Raw genomic sequence first — 19,469 nt, forward strand, 5'->3', positions numbered from 1 at the left:
CTTGTGTAGTGCTTTTCCTTTCATCTAGGATTCTCTTTTATGCTGCTCCTAGGACAGGATACAAAGCTGGAGAGACACTTTATTGGGAGAACGGCCATGTTGGATAATTGTGGTTTTTCTTTCCTTCCCCTCCTCCCTAGAGTTCAACGGTGTGCCATGTTACAGTTTTCAGAGTTCCATGAGAAGCTTCTCACCACTCTTTGCAAGAAGACAGAGGATGGACCAACTACAGAACATGCTCAGAGTCTTGTACTCGACACGCTTTGTTGGTTGGCCGGAGTCTATTCAAATGGCCCTGGCAGGTAAGGGAGGAATTGTGTTCAAATTATCATGGCTATTTCTCAGTATCAGTTTGGTTAAAAAAAAAAGTTTTATATAATTCTCTAAAGTATGCAACTTGTTTCCACAGCTCGAAGGAGGGAAATGACAGTTTGCTTACTAAAACACGTAAATGTGTCTCTGATATTATACGTGTTTGCTTCTTTGAAGCTGGGCGGAGCATAGCTCACAAATGTGCACGATTTCTTGCCCTATGCATCAGGTTAGTGCTAATTATTTGCATATATTTATTTTTGTTTATTTCTGTTTTACATGTATTTGGGGGATTTGCATGCATTCTAAATTGAACATATGTGTTTGTAACTGTTTCATCTTGTGTAAGAGATTTCATCCTTCTTTCTTACTTCATTGTGTCTGTTTTTTTTGTAGCAATGGAAGGTGTGACCCAAGTCAGCAAGGGTTTGGATCAGTTCTTCTAAAAGCTTTACTCGACAATATGCCTCTTTTGCCTGCTGCTGCCACAGGTGGTATGTATGCAGTGTTGTTGTCATAAAAATACATGGTACATTTGTCGTGTTGGACTCTCTTGTGAAATTAGAATGAGGTAATTGTTCGGTTAGTTCAAAACGCTCCTTGGAGTGGTCTGGTCATGAAGTAGACATTTGTAGTTGGTGGATTTTTAAGCAAATAAGCTTGATTAAACCAGAGCATGAAGTCTGACATTTTTGGAAGAGCTTAAGTAAGTTTTGTAAGAATTCTGAAAGGTGTTTAGCAGCAACAGATTCTGTTGACATCAGTTATGGTCAGGGTTGTCTGTTATTTTTTAAAATTAGGAGAGAGCCAGGAAACTTGACTATCCCAATGATGTCCAACTAGCAATCCACTTCTGATTCTTCTACACTAAAAGGAAATTTTAACTAAATTAAATTCCTTCCTTATCTATAGTGCAGTGTAACGGTCTCTTAGCACCTCTTTGAAGCATCTGGAGTGCCAGATGGAATGGGAAGATGACTTTACGCTCGTATTTTGGGTGGCAAGGCCTGCTTTTCACACTAGGACATTGTTGAATTGTTTTTAGCTTGGCATCACTGAGAGATCTTGCAGAAAAATCAGTTTGCATTCCAAAAGGCTTGTTGTACTACCACCTAGGTCAAAACACTTAACACACTGCTACAGAGGGTATGGAATGCACAGGGAGGGAAGGAGGAGGAGGCTGAAATTTGTGTTTCTGTACAGTTACCACCGTGCTGTGCTCCCAGAATTGATTTGTACAGAAGCAGTGCCTCCAGCAAATACAGAGTAAGGAGACAGCAACCAGAACCAGAGGATGAAAGGAGAAAAAGAGCTGGATCTGGAGTATGGCTTGGCTCTGATGGGATTGGAACCCCTAGCCAAGCACCTTAATATATCAAGAGCATTTTGACTGCTGTGGGTAAAAGCAATGAAAGAAGTTTACAAAGCTGTCTCTTGGGAACCTTTCTTTCCTTCAATTATGTGTTAGTTGATAAGAGAATTAGAAGTACTTGTGGAAACTTACAATTTCAGAATGATTCTTAATTGAAGTCTCTCAAGAAAGGGAAAGGGGTAGAATACCTCCTAGTCTGTATTTGGTAACCATTAGATAATTATTTATCACTTCCATTGATTATCCTTCAAAGTATGCTTTCTCAGTGAAAAGTTTATATCATGTTTCACCTGAAATATATATATATTTTTTTTTAATGCAGGATCTGTGTATTGGTATTTTGTATTGCTGAACTATGTAAAGGATGAAGATTTGGCAGGATGCAGTACAGCTTGTGCATCACTGCTGACTGCGGTGTCCCGGCAGCTGCAGGATCGCCTAACACCAATGGAGGCGTTACTTCAAACAAGGTACTAAGAATTGTGGTTGTTGTAAACTTAGTAAAAACAAACCTAAGAACTGTCTAATGCCATCCTTTGGTGTTCTGAAAAAGGTTGTGTGCTGTATTTGTTTGAGAAAGGATTAATTTGCTAAAGTTCTGGAAAAAAGTTTTAACATGTACAAAGTTAAAGTTGAATTTAATTGCTATCTCACATTTTAAATCAGCAAATGTGTATGTGGCGTTTGAAGTCTGTGCAATCCTTAAATTAGTATTTATGATTTTTAGTGTAAGGACTAACAAAGCATGTCCTATTTTGACTCTTGGAGGGAATTAAGTATACTGAATAGTTTCAGTTTGGCATAGTGCTTCACAAAATTATAGTCTTTCAGTAGGCTGACCATACATTTAATGTATTTCTTCTAAAGGTCAGATTCTAAGTGTAGAGACCTGGAGTAATTTACTGGGAATGCAGGTTCTTCTTTTAAATTACATATCAATGTAATTTAGGACCGTGTTGTTGCATCTTTTGCGTATTGAACTGATTGGCATTTTAACTTTGGATTTACATGACACAGAAAGGAACTTTCTGATGGTTCAGTTTTGTAGCAGTTTCCAAAGCTGCATTATGGTGGTGGAAAAGTGCTGCTGTTTGACAGCTCTTTCAGCTGTGGTTCAGGTGCGAGAGTTTTCCTCAAAGTCAAGCAAGATCAAGGTAGAAGAGGTTTGGTGGAGGTTGGTTCAGAATTTTCAGATAAAATTGAAAAGGTAATAGAAAATATAGTAAGGAAAGGTGTGGATGAGGGAGGATATCTGTTTATTTTTGGTTTTGCTTTTAAAGAACTATAATTCCAAAATACTTCATAAAAACTTAGTCTCACGTATTACGCTTGGATCCTTATCCTGCTGTCTGCTGCATTCCTCTACTTAGTTGTTAATATATTTCACCATCTGTAGTCCTTGCAGTTGCTTAGAAGACATCCCAGCAATAGAAATGGTATCTGGCATAATTGAGAATTTTGAAAAATAGACAAAGTGAATCGAACCAAAGGGAGGAGAAAAATGTGAAAATTACACTTGATATGAGAATGACACCTTTCTGTGGGAATCAAGTTGTTCCTTCATATAAATTGCTTCCAAGTACTTTCTTTAAACAGCATATCTGAAATAGAAGGTTTTCCTCCTTCCCAGTTGACCACTTTTGAATTTGGTACGTGTGACATTTCAGATCACCTTCTGGTGAACACAGCTGTCTGCATGGCAAGGGAAGATTTCTGAAGTGAGCTCATTCTTGGTGTCCTTCGAGCTTAGATTTTCTGAATGATTCTAAATGGTGTTTTACTGATTTTCTTCTTGGAACTAAATTCCTCTTTTAACTCCGTAACCCCATAGGTAGTTTAAGAGTAGCAGCAAATGAATTGTTTGATTACAATAGCTCTCTAGCAAGGACTGACTATTCCTTCATTTAATTTACTAGTCTAAACAAAATTTGTGAGCCTTTTCTTCATATGTCTACAGATCAAGAAAATACTGTCATTTTTGAGATTTGGTTTTTGGTTTTGGTTTTTTTGTTAAGGAGAAATTAGTAGGCAGCCATAGCTTTACCCTTTTCCCCTTTCCTCTTCCCAAATTGTATTCTGTCTTTTTTGTGTGCATTTGTATTGCAGAGTTTATACTATTGTGTTTTTCCTCTTTGTCAGTGGTCCCAGCTGCAATAGCCTAACATCTGGTAATCAGCTAAAAGCAGATGTCTAATTAATGGATCTGCACATTCGTGGGAGAGTAATACTCATTTTGCTGTCATGTGCTGCAATAAATCAAGTAAAACTTGCAAGGATAAGGCCAGTAGGGTGTGTTACATGATTTGCAGGTCAGAAAACAACAAAGAAAGAGATTTCAGATAGGATTTTAGGCTGTCTTAAAAAAAGCAGGTTGGTTTTGTCTCTAGCAAATCTGAGAAAATTTTTCCAGCCTGTTCTTCAAAGTACCAGATTCATGTACTCATGGAATTAAATTATTCTATATATTGTAAGGTGTTACATGGTTTAATTACTGTTATCATTAGTACTTGAACTGTCTCCTGCTCACATCTGATCTGAAAACTGTCTTGCTGCAATTAAAGCCTTTTAGTGCTTGTGTCCTGCCCACGTTGGCACTGGAGAGCAGATTCATTCTAAACAAATTCTGGATATCTGGAGTATATTTTTATCTTCATTGTATTCTCCAGGTCTGTAATCATTCTTAAAGCATTTCCTTGAGCTGTTTTCTTTGGTCCTTACCTTCCTCGTGTTGTGATACACAAAATTTGAGACATTATTCCAATTGAGGGCTCTGATGAATGAAGCAGAAGAGGTATTTCGCATAGTTTATATTCATTACTGCACAGATGAGTAAGGTGATTGATGAGTTTTTACATGACATTCTTGATTTAGTCTTTGTTGTTTTTTTGATGTACCTTCTATATCCTTTTGTGAAAAGGATTGTTAATGAAGCTTAAAACTGTGAACCTGATCATTCCTGCTGAAAAATGGGTAAGAGGCACTCTGCTTGTTGAAATAAATCTGGGTTGGACAGAATAAGTTAAACCCCTCTGCAGTATGTTCAAATTCTGATTCTACTCTACAGTGCTCTTGTAGAATTTTTACATTTTATGACCTGCTTACTTAATAAATCAAACTCCTCATTTAAAACATGTAAGTAATCAGTATTAGTGTTGAGCTGACCTGATTTATTAAATTTTTAAATCTGATGTCTAAAGCAGGCTGTGAAGGTACCCCACTGAATTTTGTCTGAGCAGTTTCGTGTGTTTTAGTAGCCACTTTACAGTAGCATGTTGTCTTGGCTGGCGTTTGAAAAAAGGTCAGGCAGCAAACACATCAGTCCTGTCAGATGTGCAGGATGCACTGATCCTGTCTAATGCATGCTTGTAAAGAGCAACCAAGTCTATCCTGTGTTGTTCTGAGCATAAAGTTATTTTGAATTTGCTGCCTTGTAAGTTATTTTGAATTTGCTTCCCTTGTAAGGGAAATGCAATGTTAAATGGGTTGATCTGTAATTCTCAGATGATCTGTAGCAATTATTGCCCTTTTGTAAGATTGTTCATCATTTTCTGATTATTCCAGTCATAGTATTTTGTGGCCAAAAGCACTGAGCCCAGCTAATGTGGAAGCATTTTAACATTCATAGAAATCTAGAATCTGTTTTTACCTTGTTGCTTTCATGTAGACATTTACACTTTCGTGATTACTGGATCAAAAAAGGTGTTTAAATATTTCAGCCTTCTCAACATTACCTGTTGGGGGTTTTTACCTCATCTGGTAAAGAAAAGACAAACTGCTCAGAGGCAGAGGGAAAAGGGGGTGGAAGAACTTGCTGTCCCTGCTGGTGTTTGTGGAAATATTTCAGATTTCTTCTGTCTCTTGCCAAAGTGCAGAGTGTTATGTTTCTCACTTTTATACCTACACAGATGCATTCTTCCTTTCTACTCTGGCTTAGTAATTTGGCCTGATTTCCATTTTTTTCCTCTTTTCATTTGCTGGTAATAGGTATTGGTAAATACAAAAAAAACCCCAACTAAAACAAACACAAACAAAACCACAAACGAACAAAAAACCCCACTGATCTTGATACTACTTTGGAGTTTCCTTCTTCTTGGCTTAGAAAAACCCTAATTGGTTTGGGACCACTTTGAGTGATGGTGCTATTTTTTCCCCTCCAGCACTGCCAGAGTAAATGTTACGAGTTTTCTTCTGTTGAGGTATTTATCGCGAGCGTTGATTGGTATGCCTAGCAGCATTTCCTTTTTTAATTCTTACTTCAGCTGGAAGAACAAGCTGAGGTGGAATTTATTCCGCTGTTTTGGAAAAGTACTGTGTTTTTGTTGACTTCAGACAAAAGTCTGATTTACCATGTGCAGGTGTGTGTATTGCTGTGGCTCATTGTCTAAGGCTTGTAGTTCTAGTTTCCATGTCTAGTGTGATTGTGTGTCATGTTTCCAGGACAGTATTACATCTTCAAAACTATTTAGTAATGAAGAGTTACTTATTTAGCATTATAAGCTGTTTAAAAGTGCCATCTAATAAATTATTTTAATGAAGTGTAAGTAAGTGATAATTTCAAAGATGTGTCGAATGAATGAACAGAATAATTTGGAATATAATAAATCCTGATGGTGAAACACTTGACCTTTTCCTGTAATTTTATATGAATTCTTATTGTGTGAACGGTGCTGTTTGTCCTATTTGCAGATACGGATTATACAGTTCACCTTTTGATCCAGTTCTGTTTGATTTGGAAATATGTGGCTCTTCTTGCAAAAATGTGTACAACAGCAGCATTGGAGTACAGTCAGATGAAATTGATTTGTCTGATGTTCTCTCAGGTATGTGTGTTTGGCAGTGATTGATTGTGGTAGAACTGGTAGATCTCTATTATACTGTTTTCTTTTCATGATTTTATACTTTCCAGCCAAGCTGAAGTCCATGGTATTCTCTGGCTTATGGTATCTTTTGCATTTCCTGTGGCCTTAGGACAAGGAGTAAAAGCCTCTTTCTGGAATCTGACATTTTCTTATCCTGTAGAATATCTCAGGGTAGAGATTAGACAGAAAGGCTGCTCGTATTCCCTGGGTCAGTCATCAAGGAATCATCTGTCACCTCTTTCAGGTAGCTTCCTTGAGGGGTGTGTTACTATTCATTCAGGCTAGCAACACTCACATAGGCAGAGAAACCTAAATGGATTTTTCTGAAGTTGGGAAACTGCGATATGTCGTTCCTCAAATATAAAGGTTTAATGAGGTATTTTTTCTGGTTTAGAGGAGCTAAAATACCTTAAAAGCATTTTTGTGTCTGTCTTCTCAGGTTAATTCATAAGTGAATCTTTAGGCCCTGCAATGTCCTAAAGAACTAGATAATTTTTACCTGTCAGGAAATTCTTTTCATAGCAAACGTATTCATGAGTCATAGTGATTCCTTTCCTTCTCTTGTATGCTGTTGTCTTTCTCCTTCCTATCCCTTCCTCCATACAACTCTGTCAGTTTGTTTGGATATTGATTAATAGTCTGGGTTTTATACTAAATTCGTTCATGATTGTAGTTGGTCTGACAGTTTCTTCCTCTTCCTTTGCAGTAGATATATCCAGTATCAATGTATTTTTGCAAGCTAATTTGCTTTCAGTGTAGAAAGAGTAGAGCATCCATCATATATAATTTATTTCTGGAATTAAGAAGATTATACTACGCTTCTGTCACAGTTGACAGTTTGACTTATTAATATATTCTGTTCAGATTTGACAGCATTATCATTTTAAAAATACACTTCCATTTATATTGAGGATATGATAGTGTTAAGATGTTTCTTTTGCAACATGAACTAATAAAATATGTGCATTATATTTAGTTGTCCCTTTTGACACTTCATGACTTGAAATTTCACTATCAAGAAAACATTGGCTGACTGTGCAGATACATGTTTCTCTTTCAGGAAATGGGAAAATAAGTAGCTGTGCAGCTGCTGAAGGTAGTTTTACTTCCCTTACTGGACTTCTGGAAGTTGAACCTCTGCACTTCACCTGTGTTTCAACAAGTGATGGAACTAGAATAGAAAGGGACGATGCAAGTACGTTTACTGGTATATACAATTTTTCATTTTTTCTACTTGTCATAGTTCCACAATACATTTTTAATTGAACATAATGGCACTGTTTGACAAACGGATTGCTTGTAGTTTTGCAAGTGTTGAAATGTTTTGTCTGTGGTTTGTTTTTTCTTAAATAATTTCTATATGCTATATAACTATGAAATATATTCTATATAGTTCTTCTATAAATTTCTATAATTTCTGTATTTCTTGGATCTTAGCAAACAAATTGGATTAAAAATTATTAATTTGAATCAGTTTGTTTCTACTGGAGAGTATAGCGCACAAGCTTGCATCTTTATATTACAGCCTTTTGTGGTGGAAGAATTCCAGAGCTAATAGGTGGCTTTTCTGTAATCCAAGTGTTGCATGCATGACCAGTGTGCATAGTCTATAAACCATATGCTTTGTAGTTCAAGATGATGTTAATTTGTAGCAAGAACTGGATAAAAAGAGATACTTCTCTTGTTTTTACGTCACTCTGAACAATTAATAAAGAATTAAAGGTGTGTTTTATAATTTCTACATACATGTTTTGTTTTGGTTTGTTTGTTTGTTTCATGCCAGTGAGTACCTTTGGGGTTACCCCAGCAGTTGGTGGCCTCTCTTCTGGAACGGTTGGGGAAGCCTCGACAGCACTGAGTTCAGCAGCCCAGGTAGCTTTGCAGTCTCTCTCTCATGCAATGGCCTCAGCCGAGCAACAGCTCCAGGTGCTGCAAGAGAAACAGCAGCAGCTTTTGAAGCTTCAGCAACAGGTTGGAGGCTATTTGGCTCTTTTTAGTGCTGTATCTAAACTTCGAAAGCTGAGAAAGTAGTTGCAGAGCTAGTTGCCTTTTTTTTCTCCATAGTGTGTCTGAGGAAGGAACTGCTCAGCACTCTGGTTCAGTCTTCTTCAGCAAAGTGCTGGGTGTGTCTCCCATGCTGCTTTGGTCTTTCAGACTTGTTTTTTGTGTATTTTAAGGGTGGGTTGGGAGTTTGTAATAAAATCTAAGTCTTCATACATAAATATATCAGTCTGAAATTGAAAAAGCCCACTGAAATGAAAAGCACAGTTGCTGACCCAGGGAAGTACCAGTCATAAAGCCATTGTTATTATGGGCCTTGGCTTCATTGACTCTTACTTTGCTGTTCAGTGGTAGGGTTTTGGTTTGTTTTGATTACTCCATCTAACTACTCATGTTCCTCAGCAAGTAAGTCAAATTAAATAGTTTAATAGTTTAATTTTTCAGCTTATAGTTGGTCATTTAACTTGGCAATGTTGAAAGTAGCTTAGGTTTATTAAATCCAGTTATATAATCAAAGCTGAACTTGTGGTTCAATATTACTCCTGTGTTCACAAACGGTATTATCTGCTACATACACTGCTTTCATCTTCTCCACAGAAAGCTAAGCTGGAAGCAAAACTGCATCAGACAACAGCAGCAGCGGCAGCAGCAGCATCAGCAGTTGGTCCTGTTCACAACTCTGTGCCTTCTAATACAGTAGCAGCTCCAGGGTTCTTCATTCATCCTTCAGATGTCATTCCACCCACACCAAAAACAACTCCTCTCTTCATGACTCCACCTTTGACTCCACCTAATGAAGCAGTTTCTGCTGTTATTAATGCAGAGCTTGCTCAGCTTTTTCCTGGTTCAGTCATTGACCCCCCAACAGTTAACCTTGCAGCACATAACAAAAATACAAGCAAGTCTAGAACGGTAATTATTTTCTTTTTTTTTTTTCCTTAGTGAAACAAGATGCTTGTAAGCATTACCAGGGTCTTAATTTGTCCTTCAATGCTAGTAAATATATGTTTATTTGGGTGAAATGTGATAACTATATCACAAAATTTACACCATCTGAAAAGAACTTAAGAAAGCAAGGTAGTATTGTTATAGTACCTCATAAGGTTTCTCTTCATTGGAGCTAGCTTAACTGTGTAAGGAGTTATTAATCCTTTGAACTTAGTGGTTAATACATTTTGATGGTTCATGCTCACATCTAAGTGTAGTGAGGTGTTGTCAAAATGGTATATCTTTAACAGCTCACAGTAAATGCATAGATTTTAATCACTTAATTTTGCTGATGTTTTTCCACTCTTCAGAATCCACTTGGATCTGGCCTTGCTCTTGCAATATCTCATGCTTCACATTTTCTTCAACCTCCACCTCATCAGTCAATTATTATAGAGCGAATGCACTCAGGTAAAACCACAATTCCTGATAATAACTTTGACACATGTTCTAATGAGAAGTGGAATATTTTCTGGGGCTTTAAGTAAGTTGCTTAGCTACAGTCTCTCTTAGCTTTCCAGAGTAAAGATATTTCTCAGTGTGCATTGTGTCATATCTGGGAGTTTAAGACCCAGCATTTGGTGATAGTTGAAAAATCCTGGGGACTTGGGAAATATCTTGGGTCTCTGAACCTGTTCAGAAATAATTCATAAAAAGCAAAACAGCTTCATTTAAGTTGATGCCAAAATTTTCTTCTTGAAGTGCTCAAGCTGTAGTAAGAGTTTCTGGGATTGTGCAGCTATTTTTAACTTCAGGTATACAAATACACTTTTTAAACAATGCATAAACCCTTATATACCTTTTAAACAATACATAAACAGTGGCTTTATTGTTTGAGAAGTAATATGTCTTGCTGCTTAGCACACTCTGGTCTTTTAGGCAATCCTGTGTTTTTCTCCCCTAGGAGCAAGAAGATTTGTGACACTGGATTTTGGAAGACCTATTTTACTGACAGATGTATTGATTCCCACCTGTGGAGATTTGGCTTCTTTGTCCATTGACATCTGGACTTTAGGAGAAGAAGTGGATGGAAGGCGACTGGTAGTGGCTACTGACATTAGCACACATTCACTTATTTTACATGACTTGCTGCCACCCCCAGTTTGCAGGTTTATGAAGGTAAAAGGATCTTTTAAGTTCTTGATGTTTGTTAGTATGTGAATTTTCACTTAAGTTCTCCTTAGACCAAACTTTTGTTGGCTATAAATTTTTAATGTATTTTTGACTTTATGGATTTTTTGCCTGTTTTGATACAATTGTGTTACAATATAGTTGCGCTTTTTTTCAGATCACTGTTATTGGTCGATATGGTAGCACAAATGCCAGAGCGAAAATCCCATTAGGATTTTATTATGGCCATACCTATATCCTACCCTTTGAAAATGAGCTGAAACTAATGCACGATCCCCTCAGAGGAGAAGGTGAAGCAGCAAATCAGCCAGAAATTGATCAACATTTGGCAATGATGGTTGCATTGCAGGAAGACATACAGTGCAGGTTAGCAGGAAAAAAAAGTATATTTGCTAGTTATTTTAATGTAAAACACTGGGATATCATAATGTTACAGATTTTTTTTCTTCCCACTGTATTCTTCAGACCAGAAAATACTCTGCTGTTGTAGAGTGCTTGTGAATGCCTTTATAGCAGTAACAAAGACTACACTGTGGTTTTTTTCAGTATCTGTTTTTACAGTGCATTCACAATGGACCAGAAGTTGTCTTCTGGTAGGGTGACTGTCAAATGTATTGCTGTTTGCTAATGTGTATTGAATTGTGGTTTTTTAATATTTCCCTTTAGGTACAATTTGGCCTGTCATCGGTTAGAAATCCTTCTGCAGAGTATTGACCTGCCACCACTCAACAGTGCTAACAATGCCCAGTACTTTTTGAGGAAGCCAGACAAGGCAGTAGAAGAAGACAGCAGAGTATTTTCTGCTTACCAGGACTGCATTCAGCTACAGCTTCAACTCAACTTGGCTCACCATGCTGTTCAGAGACTCAAAGTAGCTTTAGGTGCAAGCAGGAAAACACTGAAGGAACAATCGGATCCAAAAGAGTTGATTCAGATGTCATCCACAGAACAGTTACGCACCATCATTAGATACTTACTGGATACTTTGCTCAGTTTGCTACATTCGTCCAATGGTTAGTACTTTCTGAGGTTTTGATTTTTTTGTCATGTTAATAGAAACAATTTCCAAGTTTTTGTATTTCCTGACCTGCACTTTCCTACTATAAGGCCTTTAAACTATGTTTAGATATAAAATCATAGAAATGTAGAATGGTGTTTGAGTTTGAAGGGATCTTAAAAATCTTCTAGTTCCAGCACCCTGCCATGGAGAGTGACACCTTCCACTAGACCAGGCTGCTCCAAGCCACATTTACTGTCATTTTAGTAGCTGATAACAAACATTGTCAAGTTTTACCAGTGGCACCAAGCTGGCCTAACCACTTACTGAAAAGGATAGAAGGTGTCAAGGTCCTTCTTGCTTTTCTGTAGTCCTCGCTGCGTATTCCTTTGTTCAGATAGTCATCTGATCCTTCTGTGGTATGAACCGGTTTGCTGAAGTAACAAAAAACTGCCCAGGCAGAATCACCTTGTGGAAGTATCTGGGAGCATTGAAGCCTGTGCAATGCTGGGGATTGATTAAGTAGTTAGAAGTGGACTGAGGAAGCAGAAATTGCTTTGAGAGTGGTGATGGTAGTGAACTCATAAAACCAGTATTTCTGCTCAGCTCACAATTTTCTAATATCCAGTAAAGATTTTTATTTCCTAAGCTTGCCATTGAAAGAAGTCTTGGAGAATTGAAATTGAAAAATCTGAGTAGGAATGGTGGTTTGTGTTTTTTGTTGTTTTTTTGTTTGTTTGTTTTTTGGGTTTTTTTAAACAACAAAAAAAGGCAGAACGTTGTTCTATTGATAGACTGTCTGTCTTGTGGTTTTCTGTGCCAGTTGTACTAAAGCATGATGATGGTTTGCTTTTTGCGTTGTGTAGGCTCTGGGGGGGGGGTATTTGTATTGATTTGGTTTTGACCAAATGGCCTGGTGGTTGACTTACGTGCAAATTACCATCTCCCCATATGTTCCCTCCTCCTTTACTCCTGTGCCAATTAGTTTAACTGTAGTAGTTTCAAAAACTTGCTGCAAACTTCTTCCTATGTTTTCAAGTCTCTTTAAGCAGAGGTGTTCTCTTTCCTTAAAAGGGCACTCAGTTCCTGTGGTTCTGCAGAGTACTTTTCATGCTCAAGCTTGTGAAGAATTATTTAAACACCTGTGTATCAGTGGAACCCCCAAGATACGGTTGCATACTGGCCTTCTGCTTGTTCAGCTCTGTGGAGGTGAAAGGTGGTGGGGTCAGTTTCTCTCCAACGTACTGCAGGAATTATACAATTCAGAACAACTTCTCATATTTCCACAAGACAGGTAAGATATAGATTTATATTGATACGTTACCTGTGGATCAGTGAAGTAATTCCATTGTTCATAATTTAGCATTGGAATTGACGAAATCGGACTGAAGGGTACTTATCCATGGTTTTCACTGGTTTAAGAAATAGACCATGAAAAGTGCTGCAGATGATAGATGTCCAATTGCAGTTATTTATTGCACCTGTTTGGTTCTTACACCACAAAAATTTGCTATTTTTTCTTACTTGGAGAACTTCATATACCTAGCAGGATTGCTCCCCAGTGTCAAAAGTGGCCTTCTCCTTTATCAGGCTTAAGTGTACCCTCACCATAGAGCTGCTCTCCTCTGGCATTTGAAAGTGGGATTGAGACTGGAAGGTACACTATTAGCATTTAATACAAAAGATTGCACTGATATAAGAGCAGGAATGTCAAGTTGAGGACTGAATGTTAAATGTATTGATTATTTCAGATTATTGATTGAGGTCTTTAATATTCCAAATCTTCGCATTTTATTTTAATCAAACGTATTTGCTGTTTAGTGGCTTTCTGCCTTCTTTGAACAGCAACATGTGTAGTTTCATATCTTTTTAAAATTAATTCAAAGATATAAGAATACATGGATTTAATTCTCTTTCCCTGCTGTTCAGTAATATATAATAGGAAATAAAATATATGAGAGTTTATTTCAGATGTGGAAGGCTCTGCTGACCTCTTGAGGGTGAAAAAGATGATGTTCACCCTAAAATGCTGCATTAACCTTAAAAACAATAGAATGTGAAATCCAGTCTGCTTGCTGGGCCACAGTACTGCTTTCTGTACCAACCTGTCTGTGTCTCAGATGAAAGCCTGGGACAATATTGTTATATAAGGGGTGTTGCAGGATATTACTGAATCTGAAAAAGAGATAAAATCTTAAATATGTAAATTTTATTTTTAGGGTCTTCATGTTGCTTTCTTGCATTGGCCAAAGATCGCTTAGCAACAGTGGTGTTTTAGAAAGTTTACTTAATCTCCTGGATAACCTGCTGTCACCACTGCAACCTCATTTACCTGTGCACAGAAGAACTGAAGGTAGCCCTCTAATTTGGGAAATTATTTTCATATACATTATAAACTAGAAAATGGAGAGATTAACTCACAAATTTTGGTGTATTAAAAGAAGAAACTGCTTGTTTACTATATTTCTGAAACACAGTTGTCTTTTAAAATGTGATGAGTCTTCTTGTTCTTCAGGTGCTAAAAGAGATTCCTCCTCCAACCCCATTAAAACCTGAGAAAAATGTATTTGACTGCTTTTAATTCAGCTAGGAAGCTTTGGCAGAGTGTCTGACATTCAGTGTACAGACAGCTCTAGTGAATGACTTTGGAATTTAATGCTTTGGAAAGAAATGCACCTTTTTGCTTATGAGATCCTTTCTAAGTTTCAAGCTTTTGAGGTGAAACACAGATACAAAGACAAGTTTGTTAGGTGTATCTGCACGGTTTCTGCAAACTACATGGAGTTTGTTTTTTTGTTCTTGTGGGGCTTTTTGTAATTACAAGGAATTTACATTTTTTTGATCCTAAGAATTTACTGAAATTATATTCTGCGAACTTGATTTTCTTTGAGTGTTCTTTTAACTACCACAAGGTTGAGCAAATTCTTACTTTTGAAAACATCACACCCTAGGCTACTTCATTTGTTATGTTCAGATACCAAAGCATCATAGAGGATACATTGTTTAAAATTCTTAGCCTTGTGAGGTCTTTAGGTGCCAGCTGAGACTCTGTCCTTTGTTTTCCCTCATCTCCTGATGTTAACAGACCTACAGCTGGTGTCAGAAGCTGTCCTATTGCTTCCCACTGATCTACCATGTACTTTCTCTATTGGGGCCATATCCTGCTATAGTCTCTACCTAGTTTGAGGCAAACCCAAGCTTACATCTCCTCTACCTCTGTTTGCACTCTCCCCACAGCTTCCAATTCCTTTCATAGCTCTTGCCTTACTAGTTGTCCTCATGGAGGACTTTAGGAAGCAGAAGTAACTGATACTTCAGAGCTTTATTTGCTGGTCTTCCAGCTTCCTTCTTCCTGGACAGTACAGGTGAGTACTAGGGCAATATTATGTGTGGTGGAAGCATCAGGTATGGCAGAAGAAATTCCTATTTGAGAACTATCACACATAACTAAAGGGTCAAAGGGGTGAAAACTTACTGGGGAAAAAGTGAAAAAACAAAGGAAAACCAGAACAAGAGGTGAGTGTTATGGGTGAAGTAGTAGACTTTGAGGCTGAAAGAGGAAAAAAGGAATAAGCAAAACACACATGGAGGGAGGGAGGGAGGGAGAGAAGTTGAGAATTTTGATTTTTTTTTTTTTTTGAGAGATAAAAGGAAAAGAAATGGTCTTGTATGAAAAGGTATGTACTCACTCTGCAGCAGGCTCCTTTCTCTTTATTCTGCCAACCAAAAAGGTGTGTAGTGGTCACCAGTGCTGCTCATTTCTGTTCTTGCAATTTAGTCTGTGGTTCCAGTCCAGGTCCTGTTATGGACCTGTTGGGGTCCTTCCTCTGCCTGCTTGGGCTGCTTTCTGTCAGAGTGTGCTCAGGAAACTGGGGTTAACAAGTCAGGCTGCATCCTACTGCTTGGATGTCAGCAACATGTGATTTTGGATGGATTGTTTCTGTGCCTTAGTTTTCTCGTTTGATCTGCATTTAATAATAGTTTGAGTTAATTCTAGCGTTTTTGAGGCCAGTGCATGAAAAGCACAGTGCAGTTAAATGTGGCTCAGCACAGTGCACTGATATGAAAACGTGTGTGTAACCTCTAGTGCTGATGTCTTGCTGGATTGACAGTTGTGTAGAAGTATGCCATTTGCATAATGACTGTAATTAAGTGGTCGTTATTTGTTGGTTTCTGGTCTTTGTTGAGCTTACTTTGTATGAGTTTGCTTCAGAACTGTTCATTTAGATTTGTCCATGTGCGCAAAGATTTTTCTGGCATGATGCGCAAGATATGTTTCTTTCCTTTCTGCCTGTACAAAAATATGGCATTTAAAATGTGACACTGAAATAGACAATAGCCAGTCATTAGTGCCACCAGCATGGTTCATCTAGTCTGAAGTCACTCTTGGCTTTCCTGCATCTTATTCAGATAGCTACATGAAAATAAACTAATGAACAAGTGAAAATGGAGGTATTTGTCTGCATGGTTATAACTATCTTATTGAAGCCCTGCTTGATGGAGGAATTTCACACAATAGAATTTGAGACATCTACTTTGTGCTTTAATGCAAGCAGCTGTCATTATGCATCTGGTATTCAGGAAATTTAGGCATACAATTTTTGACTCTTCACAGTTGAGGTGTAGCTTTTGACTTCGGACTTCATCAGACTAAGAGAACTGACATTTTCCTTTGCACCTAAGTTTTATACAGATTTCTTCTCTCATTTATGAGTGCTCAGACTCCAACTCTCCTTTTAAAAAACAAAAAGAGGGGAGTGGAATCTTTGTGGCCTAGTGAAATGTGTGACATTTGTTACCTGTTCAGAACTTAATTAAGACACTCAAATCTGTTTATTTTGAAGGAGTTTTAGATATTCCCATGATCAGTTGGGTTGTAATGCTGGTGTCCAGACTGCTGGATTATGTAGCTACTGTTGAAGATGAAGCAGCCACAGCCAAGAAACCCCTGAATGGAAAAGAAAGGGAACGATTTTTGACAGGTACATCACATTTACTATCAAAACTCGGTTCTATGGGTATTGCTCTGGGAGCTGTTCAAATACCTAAAATGTATTTTCTATTCACTTGAAAAAAGAGATTTTTAAAATGGATTTTGTGGTCTTTTTATTTGCATTCTTGTCTGCTTATTTACATCCCCTTCTCCTTATAAATATGATCTCTTTCATTTTTTCAAATGAAAAATGCAGGATTGATTCTAGTTTGTAAAATGTCTGTGTATTACCCTGTGACTTTGGGACTTTACAATTGAGAGTGCACCATGTTGAGACACTTTGTATTGTGAGAAGGGGCCGACCGTGTGACTTCATAAATGTTTTGGTATTTGTATCCACTGTTTTTAAATGTGATTTTTTTGCCTGGTTTTCATTTATTTTATAATGGTAGTAGTAATAATAATAATATGTAGCATACACTGTTGTTATTATTATCATCATCATTATTATCATTATTGTTATTTTGATTAGCTATGGTTTTCTTTTAATATCTTTCCTAAAAATGAAAATAAAGCTTTTATGTTATGAAGCTATTCATTCATCTATTTTTACTTAGGACAGAGTTGCTTGCCTGCTTATATGTTCTAAGAATAATGAAAAAAGATGGTACCACTGCATTTTAAAATCTCACAGAAATATTACTGTGAATGGGGATAGTTGAATAATGCCAAGAGTTAGCTTTTGCTTGTTTCTTTAGTACTTAGTATATGGAGATGCCAACTATTGAAACATAAAGGCTTTTCTCTAGAGTTAAATGAGTTTAATAAGATGGATTAATTTTTTTTTTTTTAAATTTCCATTAGGAAACCAGTGGAGTTTTATAAATAATAGCCTTCACACTCAGAGTCTGAGCAGATCTACTAAAGGCAACAGTAGCCTCGATAGACTGTATTCCCGAAAGATCAGAAAGCAGCTTGTGCATCATAAACAGGTGACTTCCTGCGCAGTAGTGGCTATTTTCACAGAAGTATGTCTCATTTATAGGACATCCCATTTCTTGAAACAACAGCTTTGGCCTTGGGACTCATTCAGCCTTGCTTTTGCATAGGTCTGGTTCTGTAGCTGAAGGCTGCCTAACTTCTTTGACATTCATCTAAAACCATGGGGCAAGGGATCTGCTGGAAAAACAAATGTTGGAGTGTACTGTTGTACTCTACTGGACAATAAATATAATGTGCTTTCTAGATACATCTGAGTACACCTGAGTGCAAGCACCTAAGCTGTGATTTAAAAGTATTTTAAAAGCTCAAGTTACAGTTTGAACTGAAGATTGCTATCATGTGAACATACTGATCCTTTTAACATCTTATTGCTTAAATTTTCATTTATTCCTATTAACATTTTCTTTTAGCAACTTAACTTATTAAAAGCAAAGCAGAAGGCTTTGGTGGAACAGATGGAAAAAGAGAAAATACAAAGCAACAAAGGATCATCATACAAACTTTTAGTAGAACAGGCAAAACTAAAGCAGGCTACTTCAAAGGTATGATGCTCTGAAACTGTAACTGACTTCTTGTCCTTTGTGTGAAAAGACCTGTTCCTGCAAAGTCATTTTTGTCCTACTTTGGCCTTACTATAAAAAGTTGTTTCATCATGGCTGCAATCAAGTATATTCTAATATTTAAAAAAAGCAGCTATCTGGAAATTTATTGCTCTGTGAGAAATAGTTTATCCTTCTACAGGGTTCTTTTAGGTAGGCATAGCCAAAATTACTAATACTCTTGTAGCTTTGGGTATGCCAGTCGTGTCATTAAACTTCGGATAACATACAGCAGTAGAAAGACAAAATAGTACTTTATATGCTAGCTTTTATGCATGATGCTCTTCTAGATGCTTTTCTGGTTGAGTAATTAGAAAATAATCATGCCAGTGTCTGTCTCCCTGAACTAATAAATATGACTTCTAAGAATTATTTTTGGAGTTTGTCATAAGCTCCTTAGCTTCCTGAAAGTACCCACCACTTCAGTTGTGGCATCTTGCAATAAGCCCCAGATACTGAGAGTTGATGTAGTAGTTGAAGAATTGGTTTGGTTATGAGAGAAGGTGCTGAAATTTATGGATTTCAGGAGATGACAACATGGACTTTGCAGGGAACACAGAAAATGTGTAACTCTTTCTAGCTACCAAACTTAGGTATCTCTTGAAATATATACTCCCTAGTTCAAGTAGTACTCATGTCTGTTAGGATGCCTGAAAATAGGTCTGTGGAAGGAGATTACATAATGTTGGACCTTACAGACAATCTAAAGGGAAATCTTAAAACTTCCAGTAATTACGGAAAAAAAAAATCACTAGCATAGAAATGAAACCCTAAGTTTTCACTAACTGTGCTTATCATGAGCTGTTCTTTCCTGCACTATCTTCTGCTTTATTCCAGCAGGTTATACCAAGGGGTCTGCTTACTGGTGGCCCCTTGAGATGTCTTTAAATGAGTTAATGGCTGAACTGTGCTGTCCAGCTGTTTTAAGTTTCACTCTATAGTAGCCATGTTGCATAAAAAAACCATGTTGATCTAAAGATCTTTCCTCTTGTAGTTTCTTAACTTGTAGTTAAGGTGTTAGTGTGCACTTGATAGTTGCATTTTATGCAGGTTTTGCTATTTTGCCTACTAATCACTGACTGACTTAAAACATGTCCTGCATTTAGGAGAAGGTGAAACCTTTGCATTAGTAAATAGCTTTTTCTTTGGTCTACTTCAGTAGCTACTGCTTAAGGGAGATTATAAGAGGCATTTGTATTATCTAATGACTGCTAGTGTAGCTGATACAATGAGCTGAGCTGCTAAATGAATGCCCTTGTTGGGTGAGAGGATTAAT

The 19,469-nt window shown here is 37.3% G+C and overlaps 1 protein-coding gene across 7 annotated transcripts in view; it reads left to right on the plus strand.

The window, feature by feature from the left end:
• BIRC6 (baculoviral IAP repeat containing 6) overlaps nt 1-19,469 on the plus strand; it is a 173,613-nt gene that overhangs the window by 49,787 nt on the left and 104,357 nt on the right. For 4 of the 7 annotated variants that reach the window (XM_082302472.1, XM_082302475.1, XM_082302476.1 and 1 more), the window contains exons 18-34: nt 141-302; nt 410-541; nt 709-806; nt 2,007-2,154; nt 6,371-6,504; nt 7,604-7,750; nt 8,327-8,514; nt 9,142-9,456; nt 9,843-9,942; nt 10,436-10,650; nt 10,820-11,028; nt 11,329-11,675; nt 12,734-12,953; nt 13,879-14,012; nt 16,504-16,641; nt 17,457-17,584; nt 18,005-18,136. In XM_082302472.1, coding sequence (XP_082158598.1) covers nt 141-302; nt 410-541; nt 709-806; nt 2,007-2,154; nt 6,371-6,504; nt 7,604-7,750; nt 8,327-8,514; nt 9,142-9,456; nt 9,843-9,942; nt 10,436-10,650; nt 10,820-11,028; nt 11,329-11,675; nt 12,734-12,953; nt 13,879-14,012; nt 16,504-16,641; nt 17,457-17,584; nt 18,005-18,136 — 2,947 coding nt within the window. The remainder of the gene's footprint in view (nt 1-140; nt 303-409; nt 542-708; nt 807-2,006; nt 2,155-6,370; nt 6,505-7,603; nt 7,751-8,326; nt 8,515-9,141; nt 9,457-9,842; nt 9,943-10,435; nt 10,651-10,819; nt 11,029-11,328; nt 11,676-12,733; nt 12,954-13,878; nt 14,013-16,503; nt 16,642-17,456; nt 17,585-18,004; nt 18,137-19,469) is intronic. The other 3 variants (XM_082302477.1, XM_082302474.1, XM_082302478.1) reach the window with 3 other exon arrangements.

The sequence above is a fragment of the Coloeus monedula genome (genome assembly GCF_965178545.1).
Source record: "Coloeus monedula genome assembly, chromosome: 2".
Lineage (NCBI taxonomy): Eukaryota > Metazoa > Chordata > Aves > Passeriformes > Corvidae > Coloeus > Coloeus monedula.